Source organism: Zingiber officinale, chromosome 8A (assembly GCF_018446385.1).
Source record: "Zingiber officinale cultivar Zhangliang chromosome 8A, Zo_v1.1, whole genome shotgun sequence".
NCBI classification, from domain to species: domain Eukaryota; kingdom Viridiplantae; phylum Streptophyta; class Magnoliopsida; order Zingiberales; family Zingiberaceae; genus Zingiber; species Zingiber officinale.
This window is the reverse complement of record NC_056000.1, coordinates 24,100,656-24,127,418: the sequence shown is the minus strand read 5'-3', so window position 1 is coordinate 24,127,418 and position 26,763 is coordinate 24,100,656. Positions and strand designations below refer to the sequence as shown.

Below are 26,763 nucleotides of genomic sequence, written 5' to 3'. Positions count from 1 at the left end.
TAATAATAATAATAATAATAAAAAGAGGAATAAAAGGGCAGCCCACCTTCCCCATTACCACGATCGCCCACCCGTCGTCGTCATCGGTAGCTCGACATCCACGAGGACACAAGATTTCCACTTCCCTTTCTTCCCTCCTCTCCGTTTCTTTCGATTCCTCGATTCTCCGTTTGCAAACAAGATTTCCACCATCGATTCTCTGTTTGCTTTCCCCCTCCTCTCGATCGCTGCAGTGGTTCCTGGCGGAGATTTAAAGGCGAATTGAAGATGAGTTCCGGAGAGTTGCTGGAAATCGATCCCTTGGAGCTCAAGTTTCCTTGTAAGTCCGATACCCTCGCCCTTTGTCTTTTTTGTCCGCGTCGTATCGTTGGGAGATTCTTTCAGTCCAATGGTTCCTGTTCTGTTCGTTGAGTTTTGGTTTGATTTTTGTCGCGGCAGTCGAGTTGAAGAAGCAGATCTCGTGCTCTCTGCAGCTAACGAACAAGTCGGACAATTATGTCGCGTTTAAGGTTGCGTCTTAGCTTCTTTTACGTTTTATGCCCCTCTTTTTTAAGCCCTAGAAAGTCCAATCTTTAAGTTTCGTGCATTCCATTGAGTAAAATTGGAATTTTTTTATTTTGGCCTCCATAATAGGTCAAGACGACAAGCCCAAAGAAGTACTGTGTCAGGCCGAATTCGGGGGTTGTTCTGCCCCGATCTACGTGTGATGTCATTGGTTTGCTGTTCTTGTCTTGGCCCCTAAATTTCCATTGTTAGAAACAAAAAATGGTGCATTTTTAATCTAGAAAGGGTAATGCCTTGCTTCAGTTACAATGCAAGCTCAACGTGAAGCTCCTCCTGACATGCAATGTAAGGACAAATTTCTTGTTCAGAGTGTGATTATTGATCAAGGTGCTTCTGCAAAAGATGTCACCACTGAAATGGTAATATTCTTCTGAGATTTGTTGTGCTGCCATGAGTATTATTATAAATTGACCACTGCTAATCATGTTCAATCTTTGTTTAGTTTGGAAAGGAGTCAGCAAATGCTGTAGATGAGGTTAAATTGCGAGTTTTATATGTTCCACCACCACAACCACCCTCGCCAGTGCCTGAGGGGTCTGAGGAGGGCTCATCCCCTAGGCCATCCCTGTCAGACAATGGAAATCTGAATGCCTCGGAACTACTAGCTGTGAGTATTTATCCTATTATTATTTATTTGTTCACATATATATAGATATATTTGCCTACGTTGTGATATTAATTTGATTATATCACAGGCAACAAGAGCATATGCTGAAGGTATTCAACAAGAAAAACCATCTGAGGTAAGTTAATTTGTTCTGTTTTCAGAATTTTGTATATCTTTCATCAAGAAAATTCATAAATCCGCAGCAGGCTGTTCATCTTAAAAGACAATTTTTGAGCTTTCTATTGGCTGTTTTATTTTAAACCATGCCTACAAATCTCGCAACTGTGGTTGGTTAAGTTTTCCTTGTCAACTATCTTCTCTAATCTTATGTTTTCACCTTAAAATGCAAGTAGAGTATTCCTGGTTTCTATTGCCTTTTTTCCTCTGTGCACAATATATACACATGATCCACTTTTGAGTACCAGGTTGAAATACTTGTTCACTGTAATTAGTAAACTCCTCAAGGTGAAACAAAGGTAATAGTGCATGGCATTCATAGTTGAACTTTGTGGTTTGTTATACTTAACTATGCTTATATTTCTCTTCTCTGATATTACTAAAACATCTATGAATCTTTGGATGTGTGATGATATTATGATTACTTATTAAAGGTTCAAAGTGGTACAGTAAAATTTAAAATAACTAACTGCTTATCTTGAGCCCTTTCTCACTTAAACACCTAAAATGAACCTGGCATTCTCCCATGTGGCCATGTGTGACTATAAACATGCAGCAAGCCACCTCTTGCCGAAATGGGTGGGATCACTTTGATCCCATTAAAGGCTTGAGAGTACTTTGAATTAACCAAATTAGCTAACTACATAGTGATTATTGCCCACATAAACATCGAAGGACCACAACTCTCTTATGTGGAAATATGAGCCTGGAACACCCTCAACACACCAATGTGGAGAACCCTCAACATGTCCTCTCAAGCCAAAGTTGTGCATAGTTCGAAAATCAGCATTGATATCAGGACTACTCAATCTTAAAAACCTTAATATTAGATGTATTAGATTTATTATCTCTAATATGAAAATGGAAAAATAAGCAATTAGTTTGTTACCATATGCCCGATCTCTGGACATCCTGCTCATATTCTTCATATCTTTCCACTTTGTTTCTTCTATCTGTAAGGTTTAACTGGAAGTTTTTCTGGATTGGCTAGACAATTATGATTCTTAAAAGAATAATCAATTTTGGATTGAGGTGGAAAATCCTTAACCGGTTTCTACTTCTGCTTCGTGATTTATTTATATCTCTATTGATTATGGCCAAATCTAACAAGTGTGTGATTTTCTGATTGATGTCTGTTTTTTGGACAAAATTGGGAAGGCTAATCCTGATCCAATTCAGCTGATTCGGATATGTGTTGTCCATTTTGATGAATATGGTGTAGTGAGCCTGTTGCAATACTGTAGGAAGGCCTGGGAGTGCCCCTATCTTTTCCAAAACAGCTTGCCACTTAAGTGAGGAACCCTCCACTTAAACACCTAAAGACTCCTTTACTCAGTCCCATGTGTGACTCCTTGGGAACCACTCACAACATGTGGGATGTTCTTGGATACATTCTCCTACATGGGACAGTGCATGGTTTTGAGTTTAAAAGTTTGCAGAGGTTCTCCACCTAAGTGGTTAATTATTTTTGGTTGTATTAGACTTCTTTCAACCACACCTTGGTATATGTCAGTTCTTTTAGCTCTAATACTTGAATTCTTCATATCCCCCTCTGTTCTGGTATCAACCACCTGCATTGACAATCTGAGTTGACACCTGGCGCCCTAATTGATCACACCTAGATGTTTTTAGAAGCAGGGGTGTTGGACATGTAGATCTACATTCTTGTTTGATCAACTTTATTCGAGTCCGACTTACATAAGTTCTTGAGGGTGTTCCACTCCCATAGTCTCACATGGGATGGTGCTGTGGTCCTTTGAATGTTTGAGTGAAAGACCCTCACTGAAGATGCCAACTATTTTTCATTTAGATCGAGCTTCTGTTTGGACTTTAACATAGTATAAAAACCAACTCACAGCTTGGATGGGAGTGACAGGATCATTTGAGTGTTTAAAATAAGCGCCTTAGTGGATGTTATATGCAGGGAAACAGATCTGTTTACTGCTGATTACATATGATAATTTTGTGTTTCTGAGCAAATGGAGTTGTAATTAGGTACTAGTTTAGGTAAGCTTGCAGTGGGTGTAGGCACCGTATTAATGTTTGTCATTTAATGTGCAGTTATAAGAGGTAAACTATTTCATATAATGCATCCAATTGAAGAAAGAAAGGAACAAGTGTTTCAAATGAAATTGATGGGGCCATTTGTCATCTAAATATCTTTGTTTTGCCCTGTAAGTTATGTTGGAAGGACAGGGAGATTGCAAAATCATTGCGTAAATTTCCCATTGTTAAATTATTTTCATTGAGCCCCACATTCAATATGCCTATATTAAATGTAGTTGGATTTTACTCCAAAAATTCAATTTTAATTTTGAGTATATTTTTTTCTTGATTTTCCCTACATAGTTCTTATGCCTCTCCGAAGTCCTTCAGGTTGTTGCAAGGGTAGATTGTTGAAAAATCAAAGAGAGTTTCCTTGTTCCAACTTGTCCCTATTTTGAGGTAGTTATTACGTATGAGGTCGACCAATATGCATTTATATTATGCTGTTCTTCAAAATTAGGAGAAAAATACCATTGGAACAACCACCAAGTTCTAATGTTGCAAGGTCTACAGATTGATAGCCCATGCTCACATATTCTGTTGTGACAAAACTTAAGTGCCACAGGAGTTGCTGCAAAGGAACTCATATTGTCTTTGTCAAGCTACTCATCTAGGATAACTTTGTCATCTTTGTTGGAATTTTTCGGATTGAGGTGGCCTACACTGACACCACAGTTGGCTTGTTGTTCAAGCCTATTTTCTTAAACCGTTTGCCCATCCTTGGCAAGTAGTAGCTCATATCCCCTCTACAGACCAAGTTCAAAGCATCCTTATGCAACTTGTCCCTCTAGATCCATAGCTCTCCTCCTGAAATTCAGAGGATTTTCAATGTTCTTTAGTACAACCATGATAACCCAAGTCTTCATGGAACATTGCTTATGATGATGGATTTGACATTGTTATTATAGCTAACTTTGTCCATCTGCATTCCTTGTCTCCGTGGGTTGATTTTCATGCTTACAACGCCATTAGTTTGCTTAATTCCCCCAACCTTAGATTGATATGTGCTATTAGGCCCCCCTAGTCCTCCCTTTAAAAATTTAGACTGTAAGTTTATTGTTGCGTACTGAGTAAAGAGCTATAAGCCGTGACACTTCTTCTCTTTGGCTTTTTATAAGAACCTTTAATTTAATAAAAAAATCAACTGAGCAGGAGTAACTGCAACTCTATAGTGTTGGCCTGAATTTGATAATACATGGCTTTAGTTACGATATGATGCCGCTTCCTAGTTTATTCTCAATGATATGACAGGCTTTTCTCTATCATTAGGTTAATTCAGTATTGCCTTTTGCTTTCCAATGAAATTGCATTTAGCATAGTGGTCGAGGAATGAGAACATTCTCCTCCGTTAAGTTGATATAAACCAATGTTTTCAAAAACATATTTACGGAGGTCTACTTGGAAAATACATCATGATTTAAAATCTCAAGCCGTGCTGAGGTTTTGGTCCCGCATCAGAACAATACAGTTTCGGCACTGTATTGTGCCGCGTTGATATAGTTTCGATATTTTTTAAATATAAAATATATAAACTAAAAATAAAAATTTAATCTAAATATTTAAAAATATTTTTTTAATATATATTAAATTAATGAGATAATTTTATTAGGTTTTAATTAAGTTTTATTTAAATTATCCCAATATAATTAGGAGTTAATTAAAATTATTAGTCTAAGTTATTTAATTAAACTTAAGTTAAAAACCTTACCCCTCACGCCGCCAGCGACCGTGGGCCCGTGCGATGAGTCCGAACATGTCTTCGGGGTTGCACGACCTGTTCGAATACATTGCCAGGCTTGTGCAGCTCGTCCGGATGCATTGCGGTGCCCGACACCATAGGTGTGCTTGTGCCAGTGCCGGTCCACGGGTAGAACGAGATGTTTCGTGTGTATTGGACGAAATGGCTCGAGATTTTAAACCATGAAATACATATACCATTCATATTTTAAAAAATGAAGTGAATTATGTTAATTATGCATAACATCATTAAGTTTATAACACAACACAATGAATAAGTTTTCATTTTGCATGTAATATTTCAAAAATCGATCAACTTATGAATCCGCATAAAAGATTTTCACAACGTAACATATTAGTTAAGCTTAACCATAGGTAACTCCATGTAAAAATCTCTTACATGGAAAGAATCCAAGTAATCCACATAATATAAAGCACACCAGATACAAATCTCTCATACGTTGGTTTTTTCAAACAGGTTTTCTGACACTTTTGCACTGTCCTAATAGCAGTGTTTTTAGTGCCTTCACACATCAGGAATGGTGATGAACACCTTGCACATGTTCATGGAGCATCCATGCAAAAACCTCTCTCTCGGCTATGAGCTGACCTATGATTTACCTTCCTTCACATAACTTGGGGACGGGTTGTGAGGGGCGCCTGGGTGAGCGTAATCACCTTTTGCTACAATGGAGCATCCCTGCAATAACTTCACCTTTGCTGCCTTATTTGCCTCTACAGATGTTTGATAACCACACATTTATTAACCTTTTTTCTTACTTCTTGAGTTCCATGGATCCTTCTGCAACTTATATCTCCAAAATATTTCTCTCTACCTTGCCTAGATAAATGCTAAAGCAGAGAAACATTAAAGCTGTACATTCAATCTAAGCAATTGTCTCATTGATTCAACAAAGCCATTACAACTAGCTCTCCACAAATTGATTAGCTGATGAAGAGTTTGTTTAATTTTGATCCCACAACAATGGAAATTAACATTAGAACTAGCTATTACAGCTTTCACATCAATATAGAAGGGCATCTCCTTGTCTCACTTAGGAAATTTCAGTTCTTTGATGGATGACACTTGAATTTTCTTGTAAAGTTTTTTTAATGGATATTGAAACTTCAATTTTGTCAGTGGTATAGAAATCAGTGCATAATGGATTGGCTGCAGTTTGCATTACCATACAGCAGTAGGTTCCCCCCTGTTCAAGCCAGAGAATTTGTATCCTTACATGCCCTGCAATGGCCAGTGAACTTGCCTCTTATTTTTGAGGATTGCCCATATATAAACAATTTGACTTAAAGCTTATGGCTGCATTGTTCATTACAAACAACCATGATAATACAATCACGTGATCGCCTAGTGGTTGAATTCTTCCATTTGGATCGGCTTGTGTATAATTGTTTTATGCTGCAATGATCATTAGGAAAAGGCATGGTGGAACCAAAGTCTGTGCAAGTGTACTTGTTATTTGTTATGTGCTTCTCTAGCATGACCAACAACACTGGCTCCACATCACCATTGAAGAAAGCGAGAAGTGATGCATTGACTTGGTCTTTATTATATTAGGAGGGTTAGAATTCCTGAACCTACTAAGATAATAAGAATTCGTTTCCAAACCAATTTTGGAATTCATTTGAACTTTCGTAAATTAAGTTATTAGAAATTCATTTACAAACCAATTTTAGAAATTTGTCTTAACCTCCATATACTAAGAAAATTCATTTATTTTACGAGAGTTAGACCAATTTTTATGAGTTGGAAAAAGACACTTTATACTTGCAACTTGTTTAGAATATAATCTGGTTTGATTCCAAATACGATTCATTCTCTTTATCCTCTTCTGATAAGATATGGGGTTTTCTTTCCCTTACAAGTACAAGGAAATCTTGCTTTACTTCTAGTGGCAGATGCTAAGTTGCTTGTTATCATCACCCTGGTGTACTATTTTTCCTATGTGTATCCATGGTTCAAAATTTCGAGCCATGTTGGAATTTTTGTCTTTGATTGGAATCATATTGGTTTGATATTATGCCAATATTCAGATAGTATCAGTGGCGAATTAGAGATGGAAGGAGGAATGAGATGAAAGACAAAAGAAGAAAACAAAACAACTATAGTTTGGGCTTTGTATTCCATCTAAAATAGTATAGTTTTAATAGTATTTTATATGAACACAAGCTACGAAATATATTATCACAGTTAATTTGACCTATGTTATAGCATGTTAGGCGGTGTTGAGTGTTGTCATGACAAAATATTTATCAACATGATAGAGCGACATTGCATGTGAGTGATGTCAAGGTTTGATAATTTATCGAAACAAAATATTTTGACTTTGCCGCCTTACGAGATTTCAAACCATATGTGCATCTTCCAAAACTTTTCTTCATATATCATATCCTTGAATGATTATATTATATTGAAATTTGATGTTTGATTTACTTGGTCAAGTTAATTTATTGATAATTTTACCTCAGTGACTCCTAGGTAAAGAGTTCATTATTTTAATTTGGTTTGCAACATTTTGAACTCAATTAGATGATTAATGTTCATTCACTATATACTAGACTAACTCAAAAAGACATTTTCTTTAAAACTGGGTAGATAAATTTTGTGGACTTGATTGATCATTAGTTGCAATAGGCTGCTCTACCACATGAGCAAGTTCACTACCCTAACAATTTAATTGATATTTTGAATATATAAATATCCAGGTTGTGAGATATTACAACTTGAGTGTATAGAAAATGTTCATTGTGTCTCCAGTTTTTCGCTTTCTTTTGGTTTTTAAACATATTGCATTAAAGTATCTAGTGTTGTGTTGAGATTATACATATGAGTGCATAATTTTCATCTCCTCGTTAACACTTTTTTGGCTTTTCAGTTCACAATTCCTAATGTGATATTGTAAGTACTTCTCGTTTTTGCATTTATATTTTGCTGATTTATTTCATCCAGAATATTGCTCTACTTACAAAGTTGACAGAGGAGAAGATTTCTGCTATTGAACAAAACAAGAAACTTCAACAGGAATTGGTAAGTCTCTGCATGGTTAACCATGTTCTGAGATTCTTTCTCATGCTGGCATATTATCATATGACAAACCGTTGCAAGGTGCTATGCACTATAATCATCTAGCCATTAATCTCAACTCTTTAGGATCAGCTACATGGATTTACTCTATGCAAAAATGATAAACCCAGTTAGTGTTGGAATTTCATATTCATTGATCTTAACCATTCCTCCATTGTTTTAGTGGTGAAACTAAATTTTTCATGTCTGTTATACTTTTGCTTAAATCTTTAGTTTCTAATGGTTTTCTCCACAATTCATATTTCGAGTTTAATCTATTTACATTACTACCTTCTGCAACAACATGCGTTAAGGAAATCTGTCATTAATATGACCTATAATTTCATCTGGTATTATAAAATGATAAGGACCATTGTTTGTGATGCTTCAAATGTTACGCTGTTACGCGTAGTAGTTCTAAGATTATCATGGTAGGATGAAATCAAATTGTATGGGAATTCTCATTCCCTTTATGATTCCATTATAATATTTGGACGGACAGTTTGAGGTGAAATGATCCATTTTAAAGAAATGGGTAATTTATTCATTTATTTCATAGATCAAGAGGCAGAAAATTTCATTCACCTCTATTAAATGTAGTAGTATTGATTAAGTTATTATTTTAAAATTAAAATGGAGAAAAATAAAATGAGTGAATCAGGTGGATTGTTCAGATGGAATGAGTTGGTGGGCCTATTGAGGCCATGATGAGTTCGCAAGCTGAGTGAACTGATAGAGTCGAATGTTGTGAATACAAATTGGGTGTGTCAAAGTGACTGGTAGATTAAAAAAAGTTAGATCAAAGGTACAAATTGGTCTATTTGCTGTATGCATCTGTATATATTAGCTAATATCACTATCAATTAGCTAGTTGTCAATTATCTTAATTATAGTTTCATATGATAGATTCTTTCTTAAGATAGGTTCCTAATTTTGTATATAAATATGCCTCACTCTTCAATAAAGGTATGAATTCTTTTTATGTCAAATAATGTGGTATCAGAGCGTTAGAGATTTGAAATTAGGGTTCCATCTCCGTTGTAACCTTCATTCTCACTGCCCATTAGCCATTATGTCTTGGCTGATCTTCCTCCTCCTTCCTGGTCAATCGCTAATTGTGGGTTTTGCAACTTTAGGCAGGGACGTGCCTGCACTCATCGGTGCGTGGGTTTGTTTGTGTCTTGTTGGTTTGAAACTTCCTTCAGATTCTTCTCTTATTTGACTTCTTTTGATATAAAGTCTTATAGTTGAGGATAAGTTTTCCATTGTGACGAATGTGGTGCCTATGATATCTAAAATCACCGACTATAAGTTAAATGATTCGAACTATTTGGATTGGAGTAAGAATGTTCATCTTTATTTAAGTATTGATAAAGATGGTCATTTGATTACTGATGATCTTCCTAAATAGGATTCGAAGCAGACATGACTCAGAGAGGATGTTTGCTTGTTCCTTCATATTCGGAATTGTATTGATGGTAAGGTAATTGATTTAATCAATCAATGTGAATTTGTTAAAGAATTGATGGATTATTTATAATTTTTGTACTATGGAAAAAGGAATCTCCCCTTCATGTATGAAGTATGCATGCAAAGCCTTTTTCTGTGTGAAAAACAAGATCATTTATTTTATGGCATTTAAGAAGACATAAGAGGAGCATAATATGTTGCTGACCTTTAGCCCTAAAGTGAAGGTTCAACAACGCCAACGAGAGTAGATGACTATCATGAGCTTCCTCGTTGGCCTATCTCTTGACTCTGAGTCTGCTAAGTCACAAGCTCTCTTTGACTCTGAGGTCTTCTCTTTACTAGAAATATTTAGTTGTGTTCTCCGTAGAGAAAGTACTACACTTGTTCTGCTTAGTGATGCTTTGGTAAGTCACAATATTAATTATGTGCCTAGGAGATCAACTAGTCACATTGGAAATAAAGGAGGTGGCTCATAGGACTTTAAAACTTAAACGCCAAATTTTGGTGGTATTGTGTGCAATTTATTGTCGTTGTAAGTTAGGTCATACAAAGTTTGAGCGTAGAAAGCTTCACTACAAAAATCAGCAAATAACAGTTGGCTCATATTGTGTTCATTATTGATGCCTCTGATAAATCGGTCCTTATCTCTACGAATGAATTTGCCAAGTTCTCACAATATCAGGAATCACTCGAGTCTTCATCTTCTTTTGTCACTGCTATTGTTGATTCAGGTAAGCACAACGCGCCTTTTTTCTTCATCCTCTGAATAGGTTATTGATTCCGGTGCCATGGATCATATGATAGGTAATTCTGGTCTCTTTTCAACTTTGCAGTCCAAAGCTAACATTCCTACAGTTACTTTAGCTGATGGGTCTCCATTGTGTGTTTGTGGGTTTAGTACTATCAATCCTACCTCTTTGCTTTCTCTGTCTTTTGTCATATATTTACCTAATTTATCCTTTAATTTGTTCTCTGTCAGTCAACTAACTCGTACTTAACTATTGCATCTCATTTTTTCTTGATCATTGCGAAAAAAAACTTATTGGTAAAGGATGAGAATGAAGGCCTCTACATTTTTGACACATCGTTCCCATTTTTTTTTTTTTTTTGCTGTCACTTCTCCTTTCGAGGCTTATTGTTGGTTGGGTCAGCCATCTCTCTCTTTGTTCAAGAAGCTTTATCCATAATATAGTATGGTGTCTTCATTAAATTATGAGTCGTGTCAAAACATCACCGTCTTAGTTCGAGTCCTAAAGTAAATAAATGTACTATTATTTCTTTTGAATTAGTTCATTCTAATATTTGAGGTCCTTGTCATATTTTCTCTAAATTGCATTTAGGTATTTTATTACTTTTGTGGATGATTATTCTCGTGTTACTTAGTTATATTTGATGAAAAGTCGTTGAGTTATTTTCTCTATTTTGTGCATTTTGTGTTGAGATTAAAACGAAGTTCATCTTTTTGAAACTGCACGGGCTCTTTTATTTCAAATGAATATTTCCAAATATTTTTGGGCTAATGCAGTTTCTACACGTTTTCTTATTAACCACATGTCATCCTCTGTTCTACATGGTGAGATCCCTTACAAAATCCCTTTTCCCAATAAGTCGTTTCCTGAACCTTAGGATGTTCGTCCGCATGTCACTAAATTAGATCCCAAGTCTTTGAAGTGTATCTTCCTTGGTTATTCTCGTCTTCAAAAAGGTTATAGATATTATTGTCCAGTATTAACAAATATCTTGTCTGAATTGATGTTACCTTCATGGAAGATATACCTTATTTCTCGTCCTCACATATTCTGACCCGTCAAAAGATGGAGGATGATTTGTTGGTGTAGTCTATCACATTCTTGCATTTGTCTCAGAGCCAATTCCTATCAAGCCTCTTATTATTCAAGTCTACTCCAGGTGTCAATCTCTTGATTCATGTTCTTCACCTACTCCTTCGTCATCAGAGCTAGTCTCAAGCGATGATCTTCCTATTGCGTTATGCAAAGGTAAACGTTACTTACCCTACTTCTTTTGTCTTATAATGGCTTCTCGTTTTCCTTTTATTCTTTTATTGCTTCACTCGACTCTATCTCTATTCTTAAAACTATCCGTGAGGTCATATCTCATCCTGATTGAAAAGATGCAATGATAGAGGAGATGAATACTTTATATGACAATGACACTTGGGACTTGGCCGATCTACTTCAGGAAAATGAGCTATAGGATGCAAATGAGTATTCAGAATTTAAGCCAATCTGGATAGGTCAGTTATCATATTGAAAGCTTATCTTGTCACTAAGGACTATGCTCATACCTATGGTGTGGACTATTCTAACACTTTTTCTCCTATTGCAAAATTGACATTTGTATGGTTTGAAGCAGAGTCCTCGTGCTTGGTTTGGAAAATTTTGTCAGGTTATTGAAAATTTTGATATGATGAAAAGCAAGTCTGACTATTCTGTGCTCTACAAGTAGTCACGAGCTGATATCATTCTATTAGTTGTATATGTGGATGATATTGTTATCACTAGAAGTGATACTACAGGAATCTCATCTCTTAAAATTTTCATTCATATTCAGTTTCACACGGAGGACTGGGGTACTAAAGTATTTTTTGGGTGTTGAAGTTACAAGGAGTAAAAAAGGTATATTTCTATATCAGAGAAAATATGTCCTCAACCTATTAAATGAGACAAGAAAATTAGGGGTAATGTCTTGTAGTGCTCCAATGACTCAGAACGTGCATATTAGGTTAGTTGAAAAGTTGAATTACCTTGCCAATATTGCGTATTTGGTTAGTGTAATCAGTAGTTTATGTCATCAATAGTTTATGTCCTCATCCAGATATTACATATTTGGTTAATGTAATTAGTTGTTTATGTTATCAACAATTTTTTACTAGGGAGCGTTAAAGTAAATTTTGTGTTACTTGAAAGGAGCACCCGGACCGGGTATCGCATATGCAAATAATGGGCACACTCATATTGAATGTTTTTCAGATGTAGATTGAGCAGGTTCCAAAATGGATAGAAGATCTACTTCAGATTATTATATCTTTGTTGGTGGAAATTTAGTCTCATAGAAGAATAAAAAGCAAATCGTTGTCACAATCTAGTGCAGAGTCAGAATATAGGGGGCACAGTCTGTGTGTGAGATAATGTGGATATATCAACTCTTAGCTGAAGTAGGATTTAAAATTTTAGTACCAGCAAAACTGTGTTGTGATAATCAAATCGCTCTTCACATTGCATTGAATCCTATTTCATGAGCGAACTAAGTACATTGAAATTGATTATCATTTTATTCATGAGAAAATTCGACAAAACTTAATTTCTATAGGATATGTGAAGACTGGCGGACAACTAGGGGACATTTTCACAAAAGTCTTAAATGAGGTTCGGGTTGATTATCTTTGTAAGTTAGGCATGATTAATATTTTTGCTCCAACTTGAGGGGGAGTATTAACTGTATATATTTGTATGTATTAGCTAATATAGTTGTCAATTACCTTAATTATAGTTTCTAAGATAGAATCCTAGTTTTGTATATAAATATGTCTCACTTTTTAATAAAAGTATGAATTCTTTTATCTCAAATAACATGGTCGGAAAAGAAAAAGCCAAACAATGGAATGTATCATTTTCCTACATTCTATTTCATTCGCATTTCAATTTCATTCCATTTTACCAAATGCACCTAAACTACATTATCATACATATCCTTTATCACATTGGTGTACTATGTTACTCGAACTTAGATATGAATACCATACATTTGTGTGGATCAAATTTTCATACAATTTTTTCTAGAACTTTTAATATGTGAAGGGAAAGGAACATTAAGTGTCCACTTGAAATGTTAATGTCTGAGTGTAATATTGCTAGTATTTAGCATGGGTGCGGAGGGGCTAGAAAGAATCTAAGTATCAAAGTTATTATAACAGTAAATATACATTCATGTTCTAAACTCACCATGTCCCCTCGGATGGGTCTAGTGGTTAGCGCATGAGGTGTTGCCACAATGAGGTCTGGGGTTCGAATCTCGTCAAAAGTCGAGGTAAATACCTCCCTTATGTGCTAATCACTATTCCAAAGGCTAGTAGCTGCCCGTGGTTTACCTCCTCCGTGTTGGCCTTGGGACGGGTTGGCGGGGGTGCTGGGGGCGAGCGTATTCGTCTTTTGCCACAATGTTCTAAACTCACCACAATAATCATTGATAAACTAACAAAACTTTTCATCTTATATTCTTGATTGAGTAGGTAAGAGCAAATTTTGTAGAAAATTTTATTTCATCTCATATTCTTCTCTCGATAACCCTTTATCTCTTATCAAGTTTCAACTTAATACCCTTCATCTCTTATCACGTTTCAACTTAATATGGCTAATACATTATGTCACTATTATTCTCTTGAGTTGGTACATTTTTTTTTTCCTTTGTCCCTTGCAAAATTTTCATTTTCAAAACTTATTTTCTTAAGAATGATCATTTAATAATTTGTAGAATAAATTTTCCTTCTTTCCTCATTTGTTTTATGATCAATGAGAATCTTTTAACCATTAACTTATACACATTTAACGCTGCCTAATTTTCTCTATTCCCTTTCTCTAGATTTAGCAATACAATAAATATTCCTCGTAATTATTTTCTAGATTGTTATGGAACATCTTATATGATTGAGCTTGCTATGTTTTTATTTATATGGTTCAATTCTATCTATTATATACTAACATATAAAATTTTGCATCATAAACGGGTGAAATTTGTCATTCCGCTCGTCGCCCGGCTTCGATACTAACACCAGCACCGCGAGCCATTGCAGCCTCCGCCAGCTCGTGGGGCAATCCACATTTTTTCCTTTTTAAATTTTCTATATTTTTTTAATATTTAAGTTTAAAAAATTATTTTAAATTAATATATTTTGTACTTTTAAAAATATCGAAATCATATCAGGACGACACGATACAATACTGAAATCGTATTGTTCCGGTTATAAATTGAAACTCCGATATGGTTCGAAATTTTAAACCATGCTATATACCAATTCAAGTTCTCATTCTACAAATTTATCAATCTTCAAAACCTGTCGTTTTGTTTATATTTAATTACAAGAAAATGATTTTTCTGCTTGGATTCTTTAATAGGCTTGTTAATAGTTGCTGTAGTAGTTTGTGGTCCCTTTATCTTCTTAAAATAGTCTCATCTTTTGTGATTCAAGTTTTAGGAACCCAAGATTTCTCGTGCTTATTTATTTGCTGGTTTCATGTGCTGATTTTCCACATATGTACTTTGTTGCTGTTGTACTTTGTAGCATATGCATATTGCTTGTTCCAAGTGGCAATGCTTACCACTATAGAGTGGTATAATAATGTTTATTTTTTTTATTTATCTCACTTAATTTCGTTTATGCTGAAAGCCAATGCCATCCTGGAGTTTTTCTTCTACTAAGACTTTCAGTTATAGATCTAGAGCTTGCTTACAATACAACAACAACAACAACAACAACCAAGCCTTTTTCCACTAGGTGGGGTTGGCTGTATGAATCCTTTTATGCTATTGAGCTCTATCTCCTATTATATCATCATCTATATTTAAATAAATTTTATCCTGTTTTATTGTTGCTAACCAAGTCTTTTTTGGTCTTCCTCTTCCTCGTTTGATATGCATGTTTATCATAGTTTCACATCGCCTAACTGGAGCATTTATTGGTCGTCTAAGTACATGTCCATACCATCTTAAACGTGTCTCTCGGAGTTTGTCCTCAATAGATGCAACTCCGACTTTCTCTCTAATGCTCTCATTCCTTATTTTGTCCATCTTCGTATGTCCACACATCCACCTTAACATCCTCATCTCTGCAACTCTCATCTTATGCTCATGTGCTCGAGTCATAACCCAACATTCATCTCCATATAACATAACAGGTCTAACTGTGGTTTTATAGAACTTACCTTTAAGTTTAAGAGGTACTTTACGGTCACATAAAACACTCGACGCTCCCCTCCATTTCACCCATCCTGCTTGTATTCTATGTAAGACATCTCTCTCAATCCCTCCATCATTTTATAAAAATGATCCTAAATATTTAAATCTCTCGATTCCGGGCAACTCGTCCTCTCATATCTTAACAATTGTTTCATTACTTCTAATATTGCTAAACTTAAATTCTATATATTTTGTCTTTAATCTACTAAGCTTAAAACCTTTCCCTTCTAGTATTTCCCTCCAAGATTTTATCTTAGCATTTACTCCTTCACGTGTCTCATCTACCAAAATAATATCATCTGCAAACAACATGCACCATGGTACTGTGTCTTGAATGTGCGCAGTGAGTTCGTCTATAATTAGTATAAAAAGATAGGGACTTAGAACTGATCCTTGATGTAACCTTATCTTTATTGGAAATGCTTCAGTTACTCCCCCTAAAGTCTTTACTCTGGTTGTTACATCCTCATACATATTCTTAATTAGTTCAATATATGTTACGCTAACACCCCTCTTTTCTAAAATTCTCCAAATAATTAGGGCTCTATTATAAGCTTTTTCTAAGTCAATGAATACCATGTGTAGATCTTGTTTTTGCTCTCGATATTTTTCAATTAATTGTCTAAGAAGATGTATAGCTTCTATTGTCGACCTTCCAAGCATGAACCCAAATTGATTTTCTGTCACTGTGGTCTCCTTAATTTTTTTTCTATTATTTTTTCTCAAAGTTTCATAGTATGACTTATTAGTTTAATACCCCTATAGTTTGCACAATTTTGTACGTCTCCCTTATTCTTATATAAGAGAACTAGATTACTTATCCTCCATTGATCAGACATTTTTTTCGTTTTCAATATCATGTTAAATAATTTTGTAAGTCATTCAATACCTTGTTTCCCTAAACACTTCCATACCCAAGGTTGTCAAAATCGAGATTCTACGTTGAAACGGAAGGGAGTTGTAGAATCGTAAACTCGTAGTATCGTAACACGAATCGTAAGTTTCTACCAAAATGTAAAATTATATATAAACATATATATACTCATAGAAAATAACATACATAAGATTAATAACCTCAAAAACACATTAAACATTTGATTAAACTAAACATTTATAAGGTCTTCTACAATCCACACATAAAATAAGTCATAAGTCACAAATTTTAGATAACATATAAGTCTACAACATGAAAAATAATAGTCAAGTTCTAAAGTCTAAACTTCATAAATTCATGAATTCATAATCATCCTCCATGTGTTCTTCATCTCCAGCATCCTCCATGGCATCTCCACCTTCTTCAACTTCATCATCATCATAACTAGGCAGCTCCAAATCATCATGAGGTGCTCCACTACTAGGTCCTTCTTCAACTGGAACCAAATCTTCATTTGAAGCATCCAAATCTAAATTTTCACTATCATCCACAATCCAATCATCATCAGAAGTTAGGTCATCAATGCTATAGTCATTGACTTTCCTCAATTCCTTCTTCTTGGCTAATTTTGAATTAGCCATCACAAAGACTACATCATTCATCGTTTTTGCCTTCAAACGATTTCTTCTCTTAGTGTGGACCTAAATAATAACAAAATCAATTAACACATACTCATATAATCACATACAACTAGGTAATTTCATTCAAGAATGAAATGCAATACCATCTCAAATGCACTCCAATTCCTCTCACAGCCAGATGAGCTGCATGTCAAGCTCAAAACACGAATAGCAAACTTTTGCAACTCAGGATGTTCATAACCATATGATTCCCACCATTGTGCTGGAGTTTTGGTTTCAATTCCACAAGTGGCTACTGCACTACCAAAGAATTTCTTTCGATATTTGAAGTCTTCCAGTTGAGCATCAATCTTCTTTACTTCTTCCATACTTTCAACCATCCTTTGTAGACAATCATATAGTCCTCTTTTCACTTCAAAGTCAGCTTTAAAATTAGGACTGTAATGAAATTGAGGGTTAAGGTAATAGCCCGCAGCATGCAAAGGCCGATGTAGTTGATTATCCCATCTTGCATCTATAATTTCCCATAGAGGCAAGTAACTAAAGAGTGAGAAAAAATTTGAATTAGTTTCCAAGAAATTATAAATTTATACGAGTATTTAATAATTAGTAATAAATTAAGTTACCTTTTCTTAATACCATTAAAGGCAGCTTGTATCTTTTCTTTGGCCCTGTCCATTTCCTCATAAATGAACCCCATGGCAGGCTTCTCATCTGAGTCTACCAAACGAAGGACTTTGATCAAAGGATAAGCACTCCTCAAGCATGTAATAATGCTTTTCCAGAAGTCCTTATCCATTACCACATTTTCAATAACCTTTCCATCTTTAGTCTTTGCAAATTGACTAGATTTCCATTCTTTGGATGTAAACATTCTAATCAATGCTCCCTTATTATCATTCAAGCAACCCAAAGTCAAGTAAGATGTGGCAAAACGAGTAGTGGCTGGTCTAATCAAATCCTTTTCTTTGGTAAAATGATGCAATAGAGAAATAAGCGCAGTCCTTGAATAGATGTAAGTTGTGATCTTTTTACCTCGTGCAATTGTCTCTTTATGTATTGGTATCTTTTTTTCAAAATCCTCCAACATTAAATCGATGCAATGAGCTGCACAAGGCGTCCAATATAGCCTCTTTCTCTTCCCCATCAACATCTCCCCAGCTGCTTTGTAGTTTGCTGCATTGTCTGTGACAATTTGCACTACATTCTCTTCACCAACTTCTTCAACAATTTCATCCATCAACTTGAAAATCTTGTCAGCTGTTTTAGATATATCAGATGCATCAATTGACTTCAAAAAAATGGTTCCCATAGGACTATTAACCAAGAAGTTTAATATAGTCCTCCTCCTCTTATCTGTCCACCCATCAGTCATAATTGTGCATCCCATTTTCTTCCAAAATGCTTTGTGCTGCTCTATAACTTCTTTGGTGCAATCAACTTGTTGTTTCAAATACTTGACTCTAATCTCATGGTAGGATGGAGGCTTAAAGCCAATACCATGTCTTGCAACCAAGTCTAGCATCTTCTTGAATTCATCACTTTTTGCCACATGAAAAGGTATAGCATTATTGTAGAAAAAAGAGGCAATCCCTTGGCAAGCTTCCTCCCTCAAATTCTTCTTGAAAATGCCATTGATGGTAGTTTGACTACTCACACCCCTTTTCTTGAATAGATCAGCAGGATTCTTTGCAATTTCTCGCCTTTGTCTTTTTGCACCCTCCACCTCCTCATCTTCATATTGGCCAAGAGGACTTGAATCACTTGATCTTCCTTCAATCTCCTTTGCCCTCTTTATTAAATTTTCTTGCAATGAGGATACAATTTTCCACATTTCCTTCCTTACATCATCACTAACAGCCTTGCATGCTCCAACATCCTTTTGTGTTCCTGCCAAATGATGCTTGAGTCTATAAATCCCTCCATTTATCACCTTTTGACAGTATTTGCATTGCACTTTCTTTGGATTTTCATCAACTGCAATTCCATGTTTCCAACCTGGATCAGATCTATTTCCAGGAGCATTCACTGCCAATCTTTTGGAATCTGAAGTTCCACTAGTTGTGGAAGCTACGCTTGGAATGGCTGCACCACTATTGGAGCTTGCTTCACCAGACCCACCAACACTAGCTTCTCTACTCATTTTTGTGAAATTAAAGAAGAACAAGAACACCACCACGTAGCTTCAGCTTCACCAACGACACTGCAACTCTGCAACAGCAGCTCGCGAACCACAGACGTGGCCAACAGCCTTCAGAGATGCAGACGGGACAGAGACGGCCAAAGAAGTAAAGAACAGAGACCCACAGATGAGATAGATGGAGAAGGGACAGAGGCGGATGATGGCGTACCTTTAATTGAAGTCAGTCACAGTGCCGGTCGACGCACACCGGACGCACAGGGAGGAGGAGACAGACGCGTACGTGAAGGAGACGATGGTTGCTGAAGAAGAACGAAGCACAGCAGTTGCGGCGACAATGGCTCGCGACGCGACTTAGGAAAGCTAGGGTTTCTTGAGATCAAATCTTCTGTCCCGAAACTCTCCCTGTCCCTCTGTCCCACGCAGAAAACGACAACCGACTCGTGAGAAACACGTGACGAAGGCGGAAATAGGGATCGGCCCTTGCTGATCGGTCTGGGGACCGATCAGCCCCTAGGCCGATCGGTCCCCAGACCGATCAACCCCTAGGCCGATCGGCCCTTGCAGATCGGTCTGTGGACCGATCAGGCCATAGGTGGATCGGTCCACAGACCGATCTCCCTATTTTTCTGAAGGAGAAACGCACGTGTTATTTGGAGCGAGGTTTCTTGGACCCGTGTTTGATCGATCGCTGCGATCGACCTTCTGGTCTTGGAAAATCGCTGGACTCTTACGAGTCTACGATTTCCGCTACGCTTCCACGCGATTCTGCACGATTCCACCAGATTCCGCTTCCGCCTGGGCACGCAACGCGGAAGGCCCCCAGAAATGCGTAGAATCATACGATTCTACGTTCCGACTCGCGATTTTGACAACATTGTCCATACCTCTATCGGAATATTATCTGGTCCAATGGCTTTTCCATTGTGCATCTCATTTAAAGTTTGTTTTACTTCTGAAGTTTGAATTCTACAATAAAAATTAAAATTTCTATCCTCATTTGACCTAATTAAATTACCTAAGTTAAGTTGATCACCTAAACCTTCATTAAAAAGTTGATGAAAATACCGCTTCCACCGCTCTTTTATTTCTCCATCGTTTACTAATACCCTATTACATTCATCTTTAATACATTTTATTTGGCTATGATTTCTTGTTTTTCTTTCTCTCACTTTAGCTATTCTATAAATGTTTCTTTCCTCTTCTTTTGTATCCAATTTTTGATATAACCGTTCAAAAGCTTCATTTTTTGCTTCACTCACTACTTTCTTAATTTCTTTCTTGGCTATTGTATATTTTTTCAAGTTTTCCTCGTTCTTACAAATATATAATTCCTTATAAGCTATTCGTTTTTCCTTCACTTTCTCTTGTACTTTCTCATTCCACCACCAAGATTCTTTACTTAGTGGTGCATATCCCTTTGACTCACCGAGTACACTCTTAGCTACTATTTTCAACTTTGATATCATTTTATCCCATGTTGTATTAGAGTCATCGTATATTTCACCTAATGCTTGTACTTCTACCTTCTCCTTAAATATATGTTGTTTCCCATCCTTTAACTTCCACCACTTAATTTTAGGAATTGTATATATTTTTCTTTCTATTGATACTATGTTTGAGGTGTATATCCAACACTACTACCCTATGTTGGATAGTTAAGCTTTCTCCAGGGATGACTTTACAATCCTTACAAATCTTTCTATCCTTTTTCCTAACAAGAAAGTCAATTTGAGATTTATTATTCCTACTTTTGAATGTGACTAAATGTTTTTCTCTTTTCTTAAAAAACGTATTAGCTAATATAAGGTCATATGCTATCGCAAAATATAATAGTCTTCCCTTCCTCATTCCTCGTTCCAAATCCATAACTCCCATGTACTCTCTCATATTCCTCATTTTTCACTCCGACATGCCCATTTAGATCACCTCCTATTAAAATCATTTCATTTGGTGGAATATTTTGTAATATTTCATCTAAGTCCTCCCAAAATCTTGATTTGGTAGCTTCATCTAATTCTACTTGTGGTGCATATACGCTAATTATGTTCATAGTTTTTTTGTCACTATTATTTTAAGGGTTATAATTCTATCTCCTTTTTCTAACTACTCCTACAACTTCATCCTTTAACAAATTATCTACTATAATACCCATTCCATTTCTTGCTTTATTCTTTCCAGTGTACCATAACTTAAAACCTGAGTTCTCTATCATCTTTGCCTTCTCACCTGTCCATTTTATCTCTTGTACACACAAAATACTAATTTTTCTCCTAATCATCATATCTACTACCTCCATTGATTTACCAGTGAGAGTTCCTATGTTCCATGTTCCAAATCTTAGATTATTAGTTTTTCTATCATATTTGTTTTTATCTAACCTATGATGTGAGAACTCTTGCCTATTTAACACTACATCCAAGTTCTCATTGAGATGTAGCGGTCCTTGCTGAGACGTTACAATCGAACCCTGTAATGCGAACTCTTGCATATTTATCACTACATCCGAGTTCTGGAGATGTAGCGGTCCTTGCCGAGACGTTACAGTCGGACCTGCAACGCGTTCCTTCCGGGGAACAACCTATCATTAGCACAATAGTTTAATGGATTCATTCATTGAATATTTGTCATAGTTTGACGCTGGCTGACAACCTAACGCAACCCTCCTCCTTTATCCGGGCTTGGGACCGGCCATGACCAGTCATCATGGGCGGAGTTTTTTTTCTACTAAGACTTTCAGTTATAGATCCAGAGCTTGCTTACAATGTGAACTTTTATTTGTTATGGAGCTAATCTAACCTTGGCTTTCCTTGAACCGCATTGAATGCTGATTAAAAAATTAAAAAAAAAATCTCTGCTGCTATCAACTGATGGAATAAACAGAATCTGTCAGAGTATTCCAGTTTTTGAACGAACATAGAAACAAAATTTCCTGCTGTTGCTTTAAAGTATTTCAACAACTGTCTTTTTTTAATGTTATCTGGCTTTCGTCCCTTTTTACCCTAATGCCATCTGTTCATTGATTATAAGCATGTGGCGTAAACAGAATCTGTCAGTATTCCAGCTCTTGTATGAATATAGAAACAAAATGCCCTACAGTTGCGATGAAGTATTTCAACAACAGACTTTTTTGAATCTTATCTCAGCCTTCTTCCCTTTATGCCCAATGCCACCTGTTCATTGATTATAAGCATGGGGTGCCATAAGTATGTTCAGAATAGACGATGACAATCATAGTTAAGAAATCAACTCTGTTTTAGGGCAAAATATTTTGTTTATTTTTTCATTTCTACAATGAGAAACATACTTTAGGAATGGGAAACATGATCAGCTGTTAATATTTTAAAGAATATATGAAAAAGGCACATCTTCCATGAAAGGATGGACACTGTTTGAGTCATGTTCTGTGTTTTTTTTAAAAAAAAAAATTGTTGATTTCCTCAGTATTCCTGCGTGTACTTCATATGCTAAGCTAATGTTATACTTAAACAGCCTCTTTCTTGTAAGGACTTTGTCATCAGTTCTGGATGTTGGATTTTAGCAGGCAGCAAAATACTTGTGGCCGCATGAATATATGTATAAGTTCACTAAATTGTGTTAGCTAATCAAGTTTAAACTCTCCAAAACAAATTCCAAAGCCAACTTTTGCCTATGTTGGATCTATGCAGGAATCTGTGAGGCGAGAAGTGAGCAAGCAGCAAGGTGGCTTCTCCTTGATGTTTTTGATCATTATTGCCTTGCTTGGAGTTGTTCTGGGCTACATGTTCAAGAAGTGACCAGTTCGTGCAACTGTTCTGTGGACTCATTGTTTTGACCAATTAATTGCGTTAGGTACTTACTCGTGGGTTCTGTTTGTATTTGTTTCACGGCCACTCCGTTTGCTAAACTTTATGTGGATGTGTGTAATCTCAGTACTATGTATCGCTACCTGTTTTCGCTCGCAACTTAGAAAGGGCATTGGTGTTTCACATGGATAATTTTCATTATGATAGTGTTACAATCATTAATCTACATAACATTTACTAGCACAATTCATCCATTGTTTGTTTTTGCTGATGTTTCTTTTCAGAGGTCGTTACACAAGCATTATATTCTTTAATGAAATTGTGATGAGTGATGTTGGATGCATAATCATGTAAGAGTTTTAGTTTTGGTATTTGGTTACAAACAATCTTTTGTATCATCTTTTATATATTTAATATTTTGAATCGATTGATCAGGATGACCTATCCGGCTCCACTAGTATATTTTGTATTGTCTTTGTAATGACATGATATGGATATTCACAATTTTTCTGTCTGACATTTTCTACCTCGATAATTACAATACATACACAAAGGTAGATCAGTGTCGGACTCACTCATCTTTAGTGAAGTCATGGCCATCTAAAATCCCGTCGACATGATACGATCGCAGTCGATTAGGAAATCAATCGAATAGAGGCACTTGAAGAATGATTGTGCAAGGATTCATTGCGATAATAGTTGCGATAAATTTAATAGTTAATCATATTTTTTATATGCATTTTTTATAAGGAAAAAAGAAGAAATGACATTCAATCTCAATGGACTACAAATAGATGCAACCCCACCACTAGTTCACTCATTAAGTTAATATGAATATTAATAAGCCATAATCACTAGAAGACATGTAGACACTCTTCCACTAAGACTCTCAATAATGTATCGGTTAAATTAGTTATAAATGTCATAGTTAGATCATGATCGCCTAACTTTCCATTACTAACAAATCAAAGCGTGTTCTTAATTTTAGTCCTTTACACGAACCTTCTTATACAAGTACAAAAGCATCTCCATGTGTTATTGCTTTTCGATGAACAAATGCCTCACGACAAATCTTACACTCGATGAAAATACAAAAGATATATTCTCCACCTTTTGCCACTAATAAGTGAGATTGTAGTCGATGGCTTGAAATCTTATCGTGTAGATCTTTTTAAAGGTAAAAGCCATGTTGGATATTTCAAGCATCTCTCAAGTTCTAAAGGATGATTAGGAGAACAAAATCTTGGTCACCTTGAGGTCTTCATGGATAATTTTATTGTAAATATGCCCCGTGCATAGTTATGGGAATAACTTTTCTCTAATTGACTAATTTTCATGAAACACGTCGTCAGACAAGATCTTAGAATTGAAAGTTATCATTTGGATTGTGTAGGAAAAAAAGAACAAAACGAAATGATATAACCTTAGTCTGCATCATTTGGCTAAGGCTTTTGGTTTTTGAGGGCAAGGAATCGAGTTCTTCCACTCATGGCGAGCCACCATGCACTAGCCATATATAAAGTTCATTTGCTTTTAACTTATCGTAATCATCGTGCTCATGGGACCAAACCTACTCATTCTTTTTGCTATTTCAAATGGTAAGAATATGATTCCCCATAGATACATATAAAATCGATATATCTATATACGCGTGGACACGAATTAATGCATATGTAATAATGGCTAATTGGATAATCAATATCTCCCCTACATTATAGACCTCACTTTTGTTGAATGGAGATGAACCGAAGGGATAGTAATAGTCATAGACGTGAAAGGCTAATTTGAATTACTTGCCAAGTTGAACCCAAACAAAGATGGAGTAGGTTAAGACTAGACTACAATAATATTATCATAACAAACTCAATCAAACCATTGAAGATTGTTGTCTTACTCAATGAAACAAAATATGGCAATTTAACAAGTGATTGACTACTCAATTTAACCTTTGTTTATGGATCTCAAAACATACAAACCGCTCAATGAAAGAAGAAAGTGCGAGACAAAGAGTCACATTGCGGACCTCCCTCCCTAAATATTGGCCATAGCAAAGCATTGAAAGAAGAGCAAGAAGAAGATACACACAATTCACCACCATCCACATGGATATTTGCATATAATAGTTGAAGGAATCATGCCAAGAAAAAGGGAAAAAGTGATGGGAGTTGACTCACTTTTGCAAAGAAATAATGAGAGAAAGGAAGGAATAGAATTAAAAGAGAGGAAAGTGAAGTTGACAAGATGTGATTTGAAGCTCAAATGACCCAAGTCAGTGGCATGAATCTTCCAAGTTCATGGGACCATGCCTTTCACTAGCAACATATACAATACAAAATCACCTCTCTGTTTGTTCCACCATCAGCCATTTGTGGCAGTGCAAGTGCCAAGGAGGCTCCACAAAGAGCCACCACACACACCATGACTTCTACTTCTCACCAACTTGAATCTGATCAGTGATCATATTGTTATTGTGATTGCATGAGTGGAAAAGGAAGTGCAGCTAGCGTTGGATCTACGCACTTTGATCAGAGTATAAAGAAAAAATTAAGTGAGGAGGAGTAAAAGCAAGAGGCATCTACAAAAGAAGGGATGCAAAAGTGTTCGAGTGATCAAGACTTTGAGTATTCATGGGATTTTACTATCCTTCATTGAATTTGAGATATACAATTATTTTTTATTTGTATCTGTGTTGTTACTTAGTAGTCGAAACTTCCTTATTACACTTATTTATGAATGTCAATATAGACAAAGAATAGGATTAATCATGTTTGATTCAATAAATTATATCGTCTTTACATGGTACTACTACTAGTGATAGCTTTACTACTACTAGTGATGCAAAGCTATGAGGGAAAATCTAAAATTTTAAATGGAGGGAAAGAAGCAATTGGCATTTATAATATATATTATTGTCGTGTATATTGAGTTTTACAACCCTTTTACTTTTAGTAAAATCTTGGGGTTTTAAATTAACATATTATTTGTGTGTGAGACCCAATAAGTTCTCGTAATGTTGATAATGTCTCTAAAATCATTTTAGATATATAAGCAATGAGTGACGTCTAGCAAGACATCATTGCTATCCAAGTGACATGAATGTCGAGATCCGACTTAATCTTTCTGTGTCTATTATCTTGTATGACTCAATCTTTCTATCCTTGGTATCTAGATTAATCAATGATGTATAGACCATGTTATCCTCTTATCAATCTGTGTTTTTTTATCTCTAAGTAGACACACTCAATCAAATAAGTTCAATATCTCATATTGACTTATTTGAGTATCGTCATGGATTCTTGTGTTCTACTAATAAGAGGACCCATAGATATCACTTTCGTCATATGAAAGGAATAGATTCAATCTACATCACTTACATCCCTCCGCATAACTTATTGCATACCTAGTGATCGACTTTATAGTCCACTTTGTTATAGGTGACGTCTGCTGATTTCTTATGTAGGGAATCATAGTGACTTGAGGTTTAAGGACTATTCAAACTAATAGTCATTATGAGAATGTTTATGACACTCATATAACGATCCATTAAACATTTTCATGTCGGGTCATTCAATACATATTCTCTAATATATACTCATGTATCAAACTGATATCTCATATCCATGACTTAGATTAAGTCATCCGTTGACCTACATACTAGTCTCAATGC

At 35.8% G+C, this 26,763-nt stretch overlaps 2 protein-coding genes across 6 annotated transcripts; one reads left to right on the top strand and one right to left on the bottom strand.

Moving 5' to 3' along the window:
• The first annotated feature begins 23 nt into the window (after positions 1-23).
• Positions 24-23,342, top strand: LOC122008011 (vesicle-associated protein 1-2-like). 5 transcript variants are annotated; one of them, XM_042563580.1, is made up of 9 exons: positions 24-319; positions 439-509; positions 634-715; positions 808-923; positions 1,007-1,171; positions 1,260-1,307; positions 8,100-8,177; positions 22,819-22,887; positions 22,980-23,342. In XM_042563580.1, the coding sequence occupies exons 1-8, from the start codon at positions 268-270 to the stop codon at positions 22,879-22,881; spliced, it is 675 nt and encodes a 224-aa protein (XP_042419514.1). In that variant the 5' UTR covers positions 24-267; the 3' UTR covers positions 22,882-22,887; positions 22,980-23,342. The 5 variants fall into 5 exon arrangements, with proteins under 5 accessions (XP_042419514.1, XP_042419513.1, XP_042419515.1 ...); XM_042563579.1 differs by having other exon boundaries at positions 22,804-22,887; XM_042563581.1 differs by lacking the exons at positions 22,819-22,887; positions 22,980-23,342 and adding an exon at positions 12,255-12,314.
• LOC122008010 lies at positions 16,799-19,668 on the bottom strand. The gene is made up of 4 exons (XM_042563577.1): positions 19,523-19,668; positions 17,798-19,422; positions 17,315-17,711; positions 16,799-17,231 (listed from the first exon to the last, which is right to left on the bottom strand). Exons 2-4 carry the CDS (start codon positions 19,312-19,314, stop codon positions 16,878-16,880), a joined length of 2,268 nt encoding a protein of 755 aa, XP_042419511.1. The 5' UTR covers positions 19,315-19,422; positions 19,523-19,668; the 3' UTR covers positions 16,799-16,877.
• Positions 23,343-26,763: the final 3,421 nt, after the last annotated feature.